Source organism: Harpia harpyja, chromosome 21 (genome assembly GCF_026419915.1).
Source record: "Harpia harpyja isolate bHarHar1 chromosome 21, bHarHar1 primary haplotype, whole genome shotgun sequence".
Classification (NCBI taxonomy): Eukaryota; Metazoa; Chordata; class Aves; order Accipitriformes; family Accipitridae; genus Harpia; species Harpia harpyja.
In genome coordinates, this window is record NC_068960.1 from 16,500,035 (window position 1) to 16,519,620 (window position 19,586).

The following is a 19,586-nucleotide window of genomic DNA, read 5'->3' on the forward strand; positions in this document are numbered from 1 at the left end:
AAAATTAACTCTATCTCAGCCAAAACCAGGACACCTATGCTCATTCAATTCCTCGTGCTCACATGTAGTAATAAGAAATCATGAAGTTTATGCTAATGGTATATTAGCTGTTTCCAAGTATGGGCTTGTTGCATAGGGTGTTAACAGAGGGTAAGGCACCTTGTCTCTCTTATCCTTCCTCTTCCACTTCTCCACCCATTTATTTAATGTGTGGTGTCTCACCTGAAGTCAAGACTGCAGACAGATGTCAGCAAGTGGTGGCAAACCTGTGTAACTGGATCAGAAGCTCACTTACTGTGTACAGGCAAGAATAAGAGGTATCAAATAAGTGAGCTGAACTTCAGCTGTTACCACATGGCAGATAGCTTTGTCCAACCTATTAATGTCAGGCAGAGGTCAGAGAATCCTTCTGATCTTCTCAAGCTTCACATGGCATATAGCAAAATGGCATTCCAGGAATTGTAGAGCATTGGTAGCTGAAGTTGATAAAGAATAGCAACAGCAGAGAATCCAAGCCAGTATTTTTTTAAGCAACAAGTATTAGAGACTAGGGGAACTAAGAGACTGCTGCCTCAGTAGCAGTAGCACCATATTATGGAACAGAAGCTCTTCTAAGCAAAACACTTCATAAGCTAGACAGCCTGTGATGACCAGAAGTATATGAACCTCTGTAACAGACTAAAATAGGAAATGTAATTCTGAGCTGATTTGGTAGAATTAATGGGCTTGCTTTTAAGCACATCTTTTAAACTGTCTAGAATACAATTTTTGAATATCAGGTGGATTATTCTCACTGGTCACAACTATGCTATCTGACATATTTCTTTTTTCTCTTCATTTTTGTTCCTGAAGACATCTTTAGCACAAACAGGATTATCTTCTTTAAAAATTCTTATATTCTCATCTTTAGTCCTGATGGCAGGCTAAGTGAGAAGTGTTTTCTGAGTTTACTTTCATATTCATCTGCCAATATCTGACCATCAGGCCAAACACAGAATTTTGACAACAATAATGGATGATCTCTCTTATAAACCTACAAACATTAAGAAGAGTCAGACATCCATATGCACACTCTTACATCTGCCCAGAATATTCAGTATGCATGATCTTACGGACTTCTACAGGCAGTTACTGGGACCATACAGAGATGGCTTTGGAGTCTTTCTTTTTAAATTACAGTATAAAATAGCAATCTGTTCTCACCCATGGAGTCCCAGTATATGTCATATATTGTATATAATCTTGAAATGTATACCATTTTTAGCTTCTGAAAATCAGAGAAGTAAACCTATGTTTATGAGCATGTTTTGCAGTTACAGAAGGCATTCAAGTGCCATAGTGCTGCTTATAATAAAAGATGAGAGAATAAAAAATTAGTATTAGTGATTGCACAATGATTTCTCCAGCCACAGGCTATAACCTTATATGTGGAAGAAGTTCTCCTCAGACCAAATCTACTGCAACTCCACTAAATTTGGCTTAGTTTGTAAAGAAACAGAGAATGTAAGGTCATGCATTAGAAAATGACAGTAATTGGAGGAGATGAACTTGAGAAAAACAAATATGCAGTTCCCATGTTACTGTCCTGAGAAATAACCAGATTAAAAAAACAGATGAGTAAGAGAAGAAATATGATTTATAATAAGACTTGTCCCTTAGCTGAATGCTTACATATATTTTCTGAACTGCAGGAGGCTTTTAATACTGCAGTTTGGCTCCTACACCTGCATAAATACTTCAAAGCATATTTATTTCTTTCCTGTTAACTCAATTTTTCTTAAAATCCTTCTAGATTCCATTTCTTCTACACACTCTTTCCTCATTTCCTTACTTCTGTAAAGTCTAAGATGGAATTCATGAAAAGCAACTGCTATATACACAGCAAAACTCTAAAAAAAGTCTCACCCTATAGAAATAAGGTATTTTCTTTGTTAATTGTAGCTCTGTTGTGTCTTTTGCAAAACTCTCTTGTTCACTGTGCTTGGGATTCTTGGACCAGTTTGAATTATTTAAACATTCATCCAACCCAGAGATACTTGTTTTCAAACAGGAGAATATTAATCCTCACTAGAATAGACATTAGGCTTGTTCCCAAAATCAAGACTCCCAGATTATCTTTTGGCACCGAGTTGCTGTATGTATCTCTGAGAGATTACCACAATACATTCAACCAATTTTTTCTTATCTAAAGGTGCCTATTTTGCTTCTCTTACTTCTACTGAATTTTGAAAAAAAAAATTTTTAATACAGTAGGTTTGCTCTATTTGTGATTCTAGCAAACATACCAGTAATCAAGGGGTTTTAAGAAAAAAAAGGCTCCTTTTTTTCTTTAATCTTGTGGACAAGGTTAATAAAGTGCCCGTTTTTCTAAAATTAATGTGCTTTCTTAGCTGGATTAGTTGGGGATAGGTCTCATCAAGAAGTAACAGAAATACATTCACAAGTGTGTATTATAGCTTCCAAAGGTTTTTGTCTTCAGAAATCATCTTTGACAAAGTAAGGTGCCTACAGCCATTTTGTGGAGCAACAGTGACATTTAGTGGCTACTGAAGCAATTGCTAAATCTTGTTGACCCTTTGTTGTCTTACTGACTCCGGGAACATTCAGCATTCATTGTCACCCTTTCTGTGATTCACAGTTAATTTCGTCTTCCTTCTACCCCTATATAGTATATTGTATATTGGAATGTACTATTTGTAAAGGAGTAGAAAGCTATTGTCTATAATAGGTTGCAACAGGCATTTTAACAACATAAATTTTTGTTTTGAGGGTCTTCCTTGAAAGTCAACTCTTGTGCATATCATGATAAAATACCTAATAATAATTAAATAAATTCCAACTTGTTTGAGAATCAGACCAAAGCAGTGCATTGTACAAATCAAGTTGCAAGTATTAGATAGAACCATTATTTCCCTTAATTTTTCACTCAGTTATCTCAACATTCTGGTATTAAGCTCAGATTGTTGATTTATGGTTTTGCTTTGAACCCTGAGCAAGACATACTTGCTCCTTCAAATTCCCTGTTTCCTACTTCACTTCATAGGAAGTCCCTTTTCCCAGATATCTGTACCCCTATTGATACAATTTTAAATTATGTCTGTAGAACTCTGCAAACTAAACCGAAAGAGGAGCAGAGCTAAAGCTCTCTTAGCTGGCATGCTGTAACACCACAAGCAGCTCCCTTCCTGACCTTAGGATCCACAGGCTCAGGAATATAAGGCATCACTTATTCTACAGCACAATCCAAGCCATACTCTGTCTGTCAGCACAGAGTGAACAACCAGGTCTAATAGCCAGTACAATAGTTCAAAGTTATTCCTTTTTATAATAGACATAGATTCCCTCTGATGTAGGTTTTAGGAACGCTTCTGCAGAGCACCAAGAGAAGAAATGGTCAACACTGAATACATGCAGCCTAATGCTTCAATACCAGAACACCAACATACATTCTTGAACCTACATACTATTCCTCACATTTCTTCTGGAAGTTACAGCCTGTCCAAATTCAGTGTCCACCTAAAGTTTCACTCCCTCATATATACTTGTGTGTACATTGCTATGTATTGTTAGATGCCAACTAGACTTCCCTACATATATAGAAGCAGCTTCAGTGAAGGGTTAATAGACTGCTGCATGTGAAATTAAGCCTATGAGTTCCTTTGGGATTACAAGCATTAAATAAATATAAGTGATTTTTCTGTTTTGTTTCACTCTGATTTCAGGGATTCCATATATTTTAATAAAGGAGATCAGGTGTTTGATAATGCTCATATGAACATAAAAATGACATTTAGAGCTTTTGGCCCTGTTTTTAAACAGAATTATTTAGCTTAGCCCATTGACAGGATCCACACATGTACTGATGTGCAAATTTCTGAGAGTTCATCCTGTGTCCCATACTGGGTCTCTAATACTCATAGAGAAGATGCTTGCTGAAAGACCAAAGGAGAAAATCAGACATTCAGCTAATGTCATTTTGAGTACCGCAGCAGCTTTTTTACTCATTTTGTCTGTATTACACACTGCCATTCAATGGAAGGAGTAAATTAATACCTACATAATTGGAAGCATTGAAAGAGTAGAGATGAGAGTCTTGGGAGAGAGTTGGATGGATAAACCAGGCAGTTCTGCTATTAGACTGATTATGGAAAAACAACATGACTGTCTCTTCCTGAGTCCACTCATTTCATTGAGCACTTCAATCCCTGTTTTCCCACTTAAGGCAGTATTTGCAATTAGTGTCCCCGTTTGGAGAAAGCTTCATATTACCTGTATGCCCAAGACCATAGCCAGCTGTGAAAGCACAGCACTGCGGTTTTTCCAGCCATGTACTAGAGTTATCCTTCAAGACTACTGAATTTAAAGGGCTATTTCAGGGATGTAGTGTCTGTCCTGACCAAACTTCTTCCCTATAAAGAGCTTTGAAAATGTTTTATGGATTTAACTACAGCCAGGAGTTTCTTTCAGGTAGTGCTGTAATTTCTCTTTGAAGAACTTAAAATTGTGCTTTAATATAGTAATTCTCCCTCTACTCATTTATTTTCTCCTGTCAGCCTTGTTCCCAACTCATAAACAACAGTACTAGTTGGTATGCCACTGAAGTGCAGTGTAGAGACACCCGATTCAGCCAGATAAACGTAGCTTATTTACCAGCAGCAGGAAGCTCAGCAGCTTATTTATGCTGATGCTTGGCTATGTTAGTCCACACTGAGCTTTACGTTGCCAACAAAATAGTTGCAGGATCAGAATTACTGTATTCACAACCAGCTCTACTAACTCCTAAGCTGCTTTTCAACAGGATTGCAGACAGTCACATCTCCAGTAAGAAACTCATTTTGAACTATGAGGAAGCTGGAATAAGAGCAGTTGCTAGAAATGTTTCCTGAGAATGACAGCCACACACTGCTTCTCAAAATATGGTTTTCCTCTCCCTCATATCTCATGTAATCATTTTGCAATGTTTGTAAATTCTTAAACAAATGTTCTGCAATAACAACAAAGTCCTGCAGAAGTCTACAGAAGACAGTCTATACACATGTTGGAAAGTTTTGCAAGGCTTCAAGTCTTCTCCTAATCAGAGGGAATTTCTTCCTCAGTGTTTGATAAATTGTCTCTTTCTGAACTATTCACATTTATTTAGGTTCTGCCACAGATACACAGCTTAAGCTTATCACAAAACATATGTAAATAAGTCGGTTATTCAAATGTTCTGGCATCCACCAGGATATCTAAGTACAACAAAGAGGCGGTGATAGGTAGTTACATAAAACCCTGTCCACTTGCTTTCCAAATATGACTGAAAGCTGAAAGCTTTCTTTTCAAATTGTTACCTGGGTCTTCTCTTTTCTGTTCCTTCAATCCATTTTTCCTTGCAAATAACCACATGTGAACAACCCGAATGGAATTAGCTATGGCTTCCACAGTACTGCTTATTTGCAGTAAGAGCCATAAATTAATTTAAAATAATTTTCTGTAATTCACATAAGAACCAGTGTAGCTATGTATTTTTTGTCTAAATCTATGTTCCAGGACTAAAGTGGCAGTTCTTCATGCATTTTCTCAGTTACCTGTCAAACTTCTCTCTTTTCTACTGATAAATGGTGAGGAGGTTACTTAATAATCTGGTTTCCTACAATATCAATTAAACACTTTGCCAGGGCAGTGTGACCTGTTCTCTATACAAGAACAGATTCCTAGCAAGACCACTCTGCTTCCTTACATTGCAGCAACTTGAGTTTTCAGTTCTGTGTCGCAACAAAACCAGAAGGCACTCTGGAAGCACATGTTCATCCATTTTCCCTTAAACTTATTTTATTTGGCAAGTTTTAACAAGGCCTTCCAGTTCACATTTTGCAACTATGCCTTTTCGCTCTTTGCATCTTATCCAAAAAAGCCAAGCAAAGAGAACAGGTCTCTGTCATCATTGCTTTAGATACAGAAAAGATTTGCCTGAGACTCCAAGTTATATACAAGCCATCCCTGTACATCTTTTGCCGGAACACTATTCTTGGCTACCACGGTGGCAATAGTACCAAAAGTCTGTCCCCAGATGCAGGACCATTCATCAGTGAAAAGTCTGTCAACTTCTTGTTTCACCTGATGCACATGTTTAAAAGGATCTTCCTCAGAAAGAATTTATAAGATACCACTGAGCCTTTATATATGTTTGTTATCATAAGGAAATCCAAGCAAGTATTCTTAGCAGTTATCTCTTTGGCTATCAGTAATTCCCTCCCAAGTTCTAGCAGCACACATTTCAAACCTATTTCCAAGTAAGTGCCTATTTCATATATATTATCTCTTCCTGCAACTAATTGCATAGCTCAGTTTGGTAACTCCTTCTTCCCCAGCACACATGGTTTTTCTCAAGCTTTCTTAACCGTTTCTGTGATTTCCACTCACCTAGCAAATCTGTTACACATAATAGCTAGTCTCACAGCTAAACTTCCTGTGATTTACTAAGAATGTAAATGAACCAATCAGATTTACATATTTTGCTTTGATATCCTTCTAAATTGGGTATTCCCTTAGGAAATGTTGACATATCTATCAGCAAGCCTTATGTTTGTAAACGTCCTTCTGGGTTTTGAGCAAATTTTTTTTTTTTTTTTCAGAATAGTAGTAAATAATTGAACTGTTTTCCTTAACTTTTTGCATTACTGCTCATTTCCTCTGTTTTACAAACTGAATGATCATTGTTGCAAATATGTTTGGCAAATGTCATGGCCTATTTTAGAATTCCCCTGTTCAATCACACATACTAGAAACAGAACTATACTCACAGGCCCTAGGGCAGTCAATTTTTCCTTTTCTTGACAGTGGCAGCATTTTTTCCTCATGAGCTGCTACAAAAATTGTTAAAACTCTATAGCAAACTCCACAGTTTCTCAGTATGTCTTTGTCTTTCTTCTACTGACTTTCACTTGCAAAGCCAAGTCTACCCAAGTATTAATAAATCAATTTATTGCCAATTTATTTTAGGAGTCCTCATTTGTATCAAACATACCAAAAGCTCAACTCTCTTTGCATATTGTGCCCATTTCCTTTCTATCCAGGTCTCCACTATTTCTTTGTAAGGTTAAGGTGGTGGCTGACTTGAAACAGCATGTCAAGGGTTGTACAGTCTCTTTTTTTCTGAATGTAGATTTTGAGTATCATCAAAATTATACTAGTCAAATTCAATGCAGCAGAATCCCATTTCTGTCCACCTCCTGAGCCAATGATTGTGATGCTGATGGTAAACTGTGGTAAACTGACCATCCAAATAGTTTTGCAACATTTTGCATTGATTTGTATGAGCAAAAATAATCCAGAGTACCTCCAAAGTAGGCAATTGTTGGAAATTACCCATAGTTTCTTATTGATGCGGTTCCAGTTCTGACTCACTTCTACTGATCTGTGAATTTTTAATCTTTTTCTCATTTCTTAGCTCCTTAAGTTGTTGTTTTAACTAAGTCCAGTGCTTCGTTTTGTGATGAAAAATCAGGTTGCTTATCCAAGATCACAAATCTGCAAGTGAGAAAAGAACTGAATCAGGTCTCTACATCCAGGCTTACTGGCATAACTACTGGCCTGAATTACTTGAAATACAAGGCAAGCATCACAAACCAAAGTTGATCAGATGTTTATCTTCAGAAATACATGCTTAATAACTTTTATTTTTAGAAATACATGCTTAAAAATGTAAAAATATTTCACAGAAAAATTAATGTAACCATAATTGTGAAGGAAAAGTTATTAAAATGTTTGTTTCATCAAGTTCAAAATAACTTGTAAAACTGATAAAATTCTGAAAGCAAAATAATAAAATTGAAAGACTACTTCTATCTCTTTATAGCCAAATATTTCCATGCAGCATTTCAAAATAAGGGAAAATCTCAGAAGGTATTTTGTCACTGTTGTTTTATTGTTGCTGTAATCTGAATAATCACTTCTATCTCAAGCCTCCTGTTTTGCACAGCTTAGTCCTGTATATGCACTACCTTCAGCTTCCACACAAATCCATTTCTATGCTTATGTTGTGCCTTAGGTGGCTATAATCTAGGAAGGAAATACAGTAGAATATTATTATAATTTTCATTTTAGAGTCTTGCTGATAACTCAGAGCAGTTGCAATCCTCATTATTATGGCAGACTCACTCTACCTCTTTTATTGCTCATAACTGATTAACTGTGATATGGGGCTGTATTCATTTTCCCCACCATTGAAAAGGAGGCTGACTGGCTCACAGACACCGAGAAATCTTTGGAAAGGAAAACTTCTAGCTGTGTATCTGATCCCAATAAATTTCTTTTAAACTGTACACCAGCTCTTTTCTGTACATCTGTGTCGGTAATAAAGTGAATGGTATGAGGCATAATTCACTACAGGTCATGTGGGTTCTGAGATACTTTTCAACTCAGGTCTGAATATTTCATCAGAGAGTATACATCCACATATTTATGGCACCACAAGATATAAACTAGTGAAGAATCAGGTGTGCTATCGAGGCCTAACTGAATGATAGCTCAAAACTCAGGACTGCCTTATTTATACCTTCTTGGTACTATAAGAGAACAGATTTTTTTCAACTGATGATTAAATTTTGTCTGTCTTCTGCAAATACTTATTTTGCTTCCCAGCAAAAGCACAGTATCTTATTGCTAATACTGTTAAACACATCCATGTTTTCCTCTTGGACATTGCATGCATTTCACAACAATAATGAAGTCACTCACCACAATACCTACCTTTTGGTTGTCAGTACAGACATTTGATAAAAATAGCAGGAGATTGGGATAATGAAGAGCAAGAAGATAAAAGTTTACCTGAGAGCTATGAAATACTTTCAGAGAACATCCTTCAACCATGGAAGGAAAACATTCCCATGTTTGGGAAACATACAGAAGCATGTGCCTTTCAGTTTGTCCCAAAGATGGAGGGAAGAAGGAAAAGGAGGGAGGGAAGGAGGAAGAGGAGGGATGGAAGGGATAAAGGAATGAGGGGAGGAAGGAATGGAGGAAGAAGGGAATTGAAGGAAGGATGGAAGGAAAGAGGACAGAAAGAATGAAGAAAGGAAGAAAGGAGGAAAGGAAAGGAAGGGCAGAGAAGGCAAAGGAAGGAAGAAGTGAAAGAAAGAGGGAAGGAAGGGAGAGGACAGAAGGATGGAGCAAACTTTGGGGTGTAGCTGCTTGTGCTGTTCCTGTATGTGTGAGAATCTGAAGACCTGTGATTAACTGAATACTAATTTTATTCTTTCATAAATAAATAAATAAATAAATAAAAATCCTTTATTTCCTGAGGCAATGTGGACTAAACACATTTTGACAGATCCCTTTAGTTCACCACTGAAAACAGTAGGCATGTATTTGCTATTAAAAGGTATCAGAAAGGAGGAGGAAGAGGTTTTAGAGGAGAGGTTTCTAATACTCGCTTTCATCAGAGCTAAAAGCATTTGATAGGTTTTGGCTTTTTTCCCCCATTATCCATACAGTCAGAATTTCATTTAATTTAAATAGCCTTTTGTAGAACATGAAAAGTTCCACCTAAATTTTGTCTTTCACTTGGCCTCTGAAGAAACCAGCCTCACAAGCACAGAGGTAGCTGCTGCTGCAGCCTTGGAGCCAGCAGGTGGTTTGGGTTTCTAAGAAGATCTCAGAGCTGCATCCAGCTGAAGAGCCTGCCTTTTCTCAAGAAGTGAGATGGAGAGCAATGGACCTTGGAAGATGGAAAAACCTTGGGATACATGCACCAAATCAGATCTGAAAACAGAATGTCCTCCTCATTACACACCCAACACGGCTGCCATAAAAATAGTATTTGAAGATAAATTGAAGCACACAACTCCCTTCTGCCAGCTCAGAGGCACACAGTTCTTTGTGTAAGGTCTGTGGTTATAGGCATCCCTTAGTAATGCTGGGGAACTTTCCTGGTGCTTGGAAGCATCAGGATTTATCTAGTTTGGGGGCTGAGCAGGAAAATGAGCATTTACAGATATATAACCTACATGGAAATATCCAATGAATCCTGTTTCCTCCTTATAATGTCTTTGTTTAATACATATAATTGCTAAGTGAAACAGAGTTATGCCATCTAGTTGAGCAGTTGCACAGACCTGTAAAGAAATGCTGGCATTAGATTACCTGGGCACTCCCTCTAACTACACCCTTACAAACAATGTATGTAGGTCTGTGGCATTGGCGCAGACAGGCAGAGAAGTGGTGTTTGCAATATTCCCCTGGAGTCTCCACTTCGCTCACGTCATGGCTGGCTCAGATAGGGCTCCCTACCTAGGAAGGGAAACTTCTGAGCTGCACAACAGGGTATGAATGTAGGAAAAGTCAACAAGCGTGAGCAAAATGTCACTAAAGCTCATCTGTTTCTTCCTCTGCGCTCTGATTGCACCAAATCTCACAGGTAAATGGCTAAAATATCTTCAGTTGACTTAAGGCAGAAGACGAAGGGGTTGTGAGAAACAAAAAGTCTTTCGTCCTTTTGTTAAACATGCCTCTACAAAACTTAAGGCAAATAGTATGAGGTCAGGTGATCTTGAATTTTAATTCTTTGTCTAAATTAATACTAGAATAAGCAAATGAAAAAAACAATCCATAAATTCTATGTTCTGCAAGTCAATTCTGAAATCTAAAGGGGAGTTTCAATTTGGAGGGAATTAACTTACTAATACTGTATTTGTCTCTGCTCTTTTGCTGTTCTGTGAGAAGCTGAACTTTCAAGTCCTCTTGTAATGCTGATATCTCTGAGCACAGGGGATGCCCTGCCTGTGGAGTGGATGCAGGGTCAGAGAGGAAGGGTATAAAGTGCTAATTAATAGCTCAAAAATGTTCACTGAGTGTCTCCTTTACCCTGGAAGAAGGCAGTGCAATTTGTAATCTGCTTCTCCAAGTAAATGCTAGGCTCCAAACACATCTCCTAGAAGGAGTTTGGCCTCAGATCTCCTGATTACACTTCAGTGTTTTTGCAATGGCCAGTCCTCTAGAAAGCAAACATGGCTTGCCAGTGTGCTTGGATTTTACTCAGTTCTGTCTTTCTAAATGTGCCTTCTTAGCTCTTGAATTCAGGTTGTGTCTCGCTCCATTTTGTTCTCTGCCTCAGAAAAAATAATTTTATAGCTTCCTTGGCCAGCAAAACACTTTGGATCACTATTTATAGTTCTTAGTTGCTAGGTACGGAAACCACTGACTCAGCGTCAAGTTGCATATGCTCTGAAAGTTTCTGTGGAATAGGGAAGATTATGACAAATGTTTTTTAAAATGGCAAAGCTGGGCAGCTATTGTTTAAAGAAATTTGGTTTTATTATTACCATATTTTTGTTTAAGGCCTGGCTAGTTGTGTGATATTTCCACACAGGTGCCATGTTGCCTGCGTGTGTAGTGACCGCCAGCCTTGCTCAGCCGTATACTCATCCAACTTTGTCTTCTACACTGTGACAGACAGTAGGAGAGAAAGGTGGGATAACTTACACTATGTCCCCCATTCTCTTGGACTTGGCCTGAAATATGAAAATTGGTGTCTTAATCTCCTTTTTGAGCAAAGAACATTTTTTGATTGAATGTTTAAATCTGCCCCTGTGGTTGCGCAGACCAGAAACCAGGTTAGAAGATAGTGTGTTCCTGTCTAGCCTGGGAGTCTAGGCTTTGTATCCTGGGTGCTGGGGAGATCTTGCCTTTTGCAGTCAGTTTGTGCAGTTGGCAAATGAGGGAGAGGATGTTCCCAGAGCCTTCAGGTTAATTATAGCCAAAGAGATTGTTTAGCATAATTTATTATTGTTGTGTAAAATGTTATGTTTCTAGGAGTTAAAGATGTATGGCTTTCATTTTCACCATTTAGCTTACAAAGAAATTCCTTTAGCTTTTGGGGGTGTTACAGACATTACTCTATTTTCTAGTCACCAATATTTAGAGTTCAGAATTCCCTTGTCAGGTTCCCCTTCACTGATATTTCCTCAAATGCAGAGAGGCAGACTATGTTTGAAGATACAAGAAGCTGGTGACACTGTTGTCCTCCAGATTAGAAAAAGGAGATTAAATGGTACAGTGCTGGAGGTTAGAAGACAATGCTTATTAGCACAGCAATAAAGAAGGATTTCTCACCCCTGTATTTAAAATTTTATGGGGCATGCCAGAAAAAGAATAGATGAGGTAAAGCACTTCTGAACACTCTGCAACACTGATTCTGGAGTTACTGTTTCTTCTTGTGTTTGTTGAGCCCCTGAAAAGAGAGGCTATTATGAATAAAGTAATTTTATTAATATTTTTGCAGTGTTCACTTACGTTTAACAGTAAGTAGTGGTGATAGTAGTGATGAAGTAACAGCAAGTAATGATGAAGCAGTAGTAATGAAATATTATTGTGTTCTATATTCACAGAGAAAGAAAGGTATCAAAATCTATCCCAGAGCAATGAAATTTTATCAGGGTTTATTTAAGGCATTTTAAACTGAAAAGTGAGACAGACAAATGTACTGGACTTGGTCATGAAAATTTTTTTGTATGTTTTAGTTGTAGATTCTTTAAATTTAGCACAAAGAGGAGAAAAACATTAAAGCAGAGAAGTCATCACCATTTTAAATGGAAATCCATTCTCTGTGTAACAAATGAAATGGAATATACTGCTGGTAGGGTAGGAGGCAAAAAATGCTATTTACAGAGAAAATCTGGACATGTTTTTTATTTTGGAGTGACTGGAGATGTTAGGGTAAGAGTCAGTACCCTGGCTTGAAAGACTGTAGTTTGGCTTTTCCTATGAAGCTATTTACGTATTGCTTGTGAATCCAAAATCAAATGGAAGTGGTACGCAGCCCTGGGCTAACAGTCTTCTAGGTCCTGCCTGCTGTCTCTGTCCAGTTGTCTCCTGCACTCTGTACGATTGTTGTTTCTTTTCCCTTCAAAATTCATAGACTGGAGTTAATGAAGTATTTTAGTACTGAAACAACATACTTCACTGTTTATACTCAGTGCTTTCCCTATTTATATAACCTAGAATTGTCTTTTCTCCCAGTGTTAAACATGGATTTGCTTGCAATTGTTTTGTGGGCTGTTGCAACAGATGGATTGGAGAAACCATGAATATAATTTGTTTGGATATGACACAGGATACGTCATGTCTAGATCAACAGTATTTTGGAAAAGCATGAACCTCTCTTCTGAAAAACAGCTTTCAGCATGGCTCTGGGTCCCAAGCAGAAAGCAGGGAAGTGCATCATTGCTTTTATTGCTCAGGGACCCCATTTAATTTCTGTACTAGATGAAAAGATCTCAGGTTTTAGCTTTACACCTTTTTAATTCAGTCCTGAGGGCTGTCCACTGTGTTTGCAGTAGGGCATGGTTATGCAGTTACAAAAATCTCTGTACATACAATCAAGTGAGACATAGTAAAGCTGAATCCTAAGTTTCACTTCAGTGTATTTGTTATTTAATTATTTAACCTTACAAGTGCAAAATCTTATAATTTTTACATCACAGCTACACACATACATATGTGTGTATACTTACGGCCACACAGATATCTGTTTCTATATTCTTTGATTACGAAAGGTAAAGAATATTTTTCTCTAGGGATGCAGTTCCCTTCATCTGAAGGCAGATGTCCAAACTAGCGCACAATTCATGTGAACTATATGTCCATAACACTATACCCCACCACCACTGTCTTACCTGCAGTGCTGGAGACTTAGTTTCTGACACTGAAGTGCAAACACTCCATGACATTGAATGAATAGCTGCTGTGTGGTACGGCTTTGCCACAGAAGGTATGTGGCCCTGTAAAAATCAGCAAATATGCTCTGGAGATAACACATATGAGCATTAGGTTTTTATATATCTTTTTTTTCTTGGAGAAGAGTTCTTACAAGTAGCAGAATTTGTGCCTATCCTGAATCTGTTAATACCAAACAGAAATTTACATCAGTGAATTTTTTTTAGAGACACATACACTGTCATTAGGCCCAGAGTTTTTCCTAATGAAATTAAAAGAAACTTTAGAGTCTCTATATGAACTTTTGTGGTTCAGCTGAAGCGAGGTCACAGGTCTCACTCTGCTAGTAGGAGAGTCATTGGTTTTGCCAGCAAACCAGGAGAACAGTGTACTAAGCTAGGCATAGCCAGGAAATGAAGATTGGTCTCAACCAGATACAAAATAATCTTTAGGCCATTAAAAGGTAGATAGTCCAATGCAGAACTGTCTTCTTCTTCTTTTAAAATTGGTTTCTAGACAGTTTAATAAGATAGGGTTCAGTACTGTTGAATACAAAAAAATATATATCCATAAAGTCCTAAAGTCAAGGACTTAAAAATTTAGGAAACACTCCAATGCAGTTCACCCCTGTTCAGACCTGGAACATCTTTATGTGTGTGAGTCATGTGGAAAAACTAGTGTCTGATCATGTAACTGAAGTCTGTTACGTAATTCACATACTTAGGTATGCCAGCTCCCAAAATTAACATGGGAACCAAGAGTACAAGGAAAAGTAGTAGCAAACATTCTAAATGTTGAGAAGCATGGAGAATACAAGAGACCAAATGGGTGGTTAAGCTGCAGAGCGAAGGTCAATAAAGACTTTTTTTTTTTTTTTTTTTTTTTTAAGACAAAAAGTGCCTTGACACTAGTATGGACCTCCAGCCAGCCAGTAGTGATAAAACTGCTGACATGGCAGACAGTGACTCTGCTGCTATCTAAATGTCAAGGAATAAAGCTTCTCATCCCAGAGATATCTGACTTTTAGTTTAAAGAACTGCTGAGCGTTGTGTCAACAGATCCATGTAACATGCCAAAGAATCATAGAAGAGTTGGCATCAAGGTTCTCCACATCATTAGTGATTTTATAAAGGTATGAATACAGGGAATATTCTAAGGGCAGAAAGAAGACCGATGTTGTTCCAATGCTTTAAAAGAATAATCATCATGAAAACATTACTCATGGACTTGTCAACCTAGTTTTGATCCTGGGTAGAATAACTGACATTAGCTGGTTAACTTTGTAAACACAGCTTAAGAGAAGATACCCTCTTTTAATGACAGTTAAAGCCTAATGGAAGATAGAACTTGTTAAGTGAAATAGATGTTATTAAAAAAAAATAATTAGGAAATAATCTTTAGGTAACATAGATATATTGTGACAGAACAGTTACCTTGTTTCTGGGAGAGTGTTGAAATGACCACTGCTACACTGGGTTGGTTGAAACTGCTCCATCCATTCCTCCCTTCCAATGGTTCCTTGGGAACCATTCCCTGCTAAGCAGAGAAAACATAATTTTCTTGGGACTGGAAAGTAGCAGAACAGAGATAAGTCTGTTCCTATAGTGTAGTGCAGATTGTGCACAGTGCCTTCTGTGGTCTGGTCCAAACACTGCTACAGATTTTACATTAAGATGCCATAGGATAAAATTAACTACACTGTTGGTACCATCCCATGCTTATGCTTTGACGATCTCAGAGTAATGTAATAATTTCATTTATAGTCCACTGAATAAGTTTATTCTGTTAAAAGGTACTTTGATTACAGCCTACAAGAACTTATTAGAACCTTGCAACATGAAAAAAGCTGTAACAGAGCTAGGATCTTCTACAGTGTCCAGTCCAGTCAAGCCTGGAAAGAAATAGCACATTTTGAACCATTACATCCATTGGAACAGTCTATGGAATGCAACAGAGTATCTGTTACTTGACTTCATTAAATCGAATTGGATGCCTTTATAAAAGCTTGAACTTTTCTCACTGTTTTACTGATACAATGAAAAACTCTGAAATAATTAAAAGGCATGCTTTGCCTTTCTGTAAGCAGTGCCAACCTAACTGCTCTGTCATTGGCTCTTTGATTGTCATTTCTTCTCTCTAAAATACTTTCAAACACTGAAGTGACAGTAGTGAAATGAAAAGTGTGTATTTCTGATGCAAAACACAGTTTTGCACTATTCGTCTAAACTTTTTTCCTAGTACATTCATATACCTTTTTTTTTTCTTTCTTTTTTTTTCTTTTGCTGGGAATTTTAGGTGAAGATGCTTTGTTGCCAGCACCTCAGAATATCTCTATTCTTTCTACCAACATGAAACACTTCTTAACTTGGAGTCCTGTGATCATCCAGGGAGAAACTGTGAGATACTCTGTTGAGTTTCAGGGGTAACTTCTGGGTTTTTTTCTTCTTCTTTGCTCTTTGAACATTGTTTACTTAGACTTAAAGTCCTGCACTGTTTGGATGTCTTGAGTGCTCTTCAGTTCACAAGCAAAAGAAGTTTGATAATCCAGCACTGTTGATCACAAGGGGGGGGTATCCTTTTGCTCCAATTCTGAGACTGTTTACAGGTTAATAGATACCTGAGTAATCCAAGGTTTGTATTAAGCCCACATATGAAAATTGCCTCTGTCCAAAGAATTCAAAAGTTAGGAAGATTAGCAACAGTTTATTTAGAAGAGGAAAGAGAAAACATTTGAGATTTATTCAGCATTAATCTTTTAAACATTTAAACCACATTACAGGAGGTTTCTGATAATCTTGAGCAATGACTTGTATCACAGTATGGCTTTGGAATTCTGGTTTACCAGGGATGATCAAGTCAAGTGAGTGGGCAGGATTTGATGCATTAACACTGCGTTGGCTATCCCCACCTCCTACAATATCATGCTGCATTTGGCTCATGAACAAGCTGGCTCTGGGAGATTTTCTCTTGATAAGATCTAAAACACACCCATACTGGTTTCATACACTCCTGGTATTTCAGCCCCAATGTATCCCAGTACTGGTTTTAGCTGGAAAGAAGCAGTAAGCAGCCTTAGCCCATGTCACAGATACATCTCCTATCAGACTGTTGCCTGTCTGCTTTCTTTTCCTTTCCTCAGGGAGTATGAACGAGAGTACGCCAATGAAAGCTGGATTCCCATCTGTGAATGTTCACTCATCACAGCCACAGTGTGTAACATCACAGAGGATATCTCAGCCACTGTGGCTTATAACCTGCGTGTAAGGGCAGATGTTGGTACTAGAAGATCAGAGTGGGGCACCCTGAAAGGTTTCTTCAATCGCGTCACAAGTGAGTCCTGCTATTTGGCTTAAGCTACATCAGTCATGTTAATTTCTCAGAGTTTGGTGTTGAGGGATTGCTGACGTGCATGTTTATGTACTGTGCATGTCACACAAAGCCCATAAACACACAGAGCACACACTACTTCTCAGGTCCTGTCATGCTGGGTTGGCATGTTACACTCTTAGACAGCCATGCTGTGTTCTTGGGCATGAGTTCCTCCTGAGGCAGGGCTGAATTTACCAGGGCTTGAATTTCAAGGGCTTCAGAGATAGGTAAGAGGACTATAGACATTTCTTTTGGCACATTGGCCACTCTTGCCCCTGATTTCAAAGAGTTCTGATCAATCAGGGTTGCTGTCAATGCTTCATCTAATCTATGTCATCTAGTCACTTCTGAGGGTCCAGAACCTGATCCTATGGAAGCACTTACTCTAGAAAACAACCATGACACCCTCTCTCTGCCTCATGCTGTCCTGGAAATCCTGCTCCCTTCCAGACATGAATCTCTTCTCCCATGTTGTCAGATACATGAAGTAACCTCAGAAGAGGAATGAAAAATGGAAACGGTAGCATTGCTGCAGTCCTAGCAATGCAGGGTATTCCCTCCATTTCCTTCCTACTCCTGCAAAGCTTGAGGCCCAGGTCAACCCAAAGATCATGTTGCAGCCTAAAATTAGCATACTATTTCCAGTGTTTCTCTGGAATCATTACCTCTGTTCTCTGCTATGTCATCAACTGCCTTCAGCAATAAAAACCTTGGTGAAAAACCTCTGCTGAGGTCACTATTAGAGTGCAACTCTGAGTCTAAGATGGGCAGCAGTCATCAGTTTTAGCCAGGGAAGAAATTTTCTGTCTGAGTCCAGAGCTGACCCGATCTTAAACCTTCATCAGTCATTGGAAGTTATCTACTACTTCATGAGTGAGCAGTCCTCACTCATACAGAGCACTTAGTCAAAGCAGCCCTCTCAGAAGTGCCGCCTAAGTTGGTGAGTGTGTCTCTTGGTGTGGAAATGTTTTCTAGATAGTGCTTTAGATGAAAAATCCTTCCCTTTTCCAGGAGCTATGGTGGCATAGAGTTGAGCCATGAAAAATCTTTCCTTCTAGCAGCTACAAAGGCAGAGAGTTGAGCCACAGACCACACCGTCAGGCAGAGATAGGGGAAGGATATTCCTTAGCTTAACCCTCTTAATGAAAAAAAGCAGCAACTTTCTCATGGTACAGTGAAGTATTTGACAGCTTGCTCCTGTGTCTTAGAGACCTCAAAACAATCCTTTGGCTAAGCTGTAAAAGTTCAAAGGATTCAGCTTGCAATGGGCTGCAGTGTGAATATGCATATATGGATAAATATTTAAAGGAGAAAGAAAAGTCACCTAAGTTCTTGTCCTTATGCATTTTTACTGCTCACTTTCCCTTGTCTCTGCTTTCACATCTCTTAGGAAACCTGGCATTAAGTCTGAGAGGAACTAAGGAATTCAAAGCACAGCCCACAGGTTCCATATGTGGTTCATAGACAGTCAGGGCATCAGCACAGCCCACAGTACTTCTAGACTAAATAGCTCTAATGTCAAAGCCTTAGGTGTAGATACACATAAAGTATGATAACACATGGAAAACAATTTTAAAAGATCTTCCTAAAACTAACAATTTATTCAGTCTTACTTCTTCATTTATCAAAATTCAAAAGGTTAGTTGGTATCCAGTGTGCCAGCACAGAGATAAATATAAGTGCTCCTGTTTGGTTAGTAGTTGATACATTAGCCCAGTATTTTTTTTTAACCTCCAAATGATGTTATCACTTTTTTTTTTATTTTGAGACATTGTGTTAAGCTGATTCTCAGCTTTTAATTTAAATGTATAACGTAGTTTTCCAGGCCTCTCATTTGTGTCACACTCATCATGAACATACTTGGATTTTATGTTTTCATATTGCTCAGTATTGATGGCAATTCACTGGATGTAAGAGCAAATTCTCTTAAGAACATCTCTTTTGTATGTGGCTATACATTGCTTTCCTTTCTTTCTTGAAAGCAAGGAGGTTGAAACCAGTTTCAGCAACAACAGAGTGGTAAAGAATGGCATAGATAAGTAGTGCAAATATGATCTCTGTACTGCCTTAATTCCCAATTCACAAATGTACAGTGAGTAGTTTCATCCATGCTTGATTGACTCTGATTGTTTCACTAGTACTCCTCACAGCAGAATCCCAGACCGAACCAAGCTTTGAATATCAAAGTAAGCAAGAACCAAATCACCTACAGATTTACTTGCATACATTTACAAAAACTTAAGTCACAGCAGGTCATCAGCCCAAGTCTATCTAAAACCATGTAGATACTAAAGGAAAATCAGGATTCATATGAACTGCCAGAGTTATCCTGAGGCTCATGTTGCTTTTTCCTTCACCTTTGAATAAGTGCCAAAATTCCTATGAAGAAGCAGTGGTTTCACAGCTCCTGTTCTGTATGTTAGTGCTAAGCTAATGCCCAGGAGCAGAAGAACTGGCCTGATCTGGTGTCTCAACTTCTGGTTGCCCAGCTGGTTCTGCTGCTGTTGATCACACTGGAGAAAATT

The 19,586-nt window shown here is 38.2% G+C and overlaps 1 protein-coding gene across 1 annotated transcript in view; it reads left to right on the forward strand.

The window, feature by feature from the left end:
* Positions 1-19,586, forward strand: part of IL20RB (interleukin 20 receptor subunit beta) — a 37,482-nt gene that overhangs the window by 12,730 nt on the left and 5,166 nt on the right. The window contains exons 2-4 of the mRNA XM_052772559.1: positions 10,315-10,396; positions 15,988-16,114; positions 16,832-17,022. Of these exons, the coding sequence (XP_052628519.1) occupies positions 10,315-10,396; positions 15,988-16,114; positions 16,832-17,022 (400 nt within the window). The remainder of the gene's footprint in view (positions 1-10,314; positions 10,397-15,987; positions 16,115-16,831; positions 17,023-19,586) is intronic.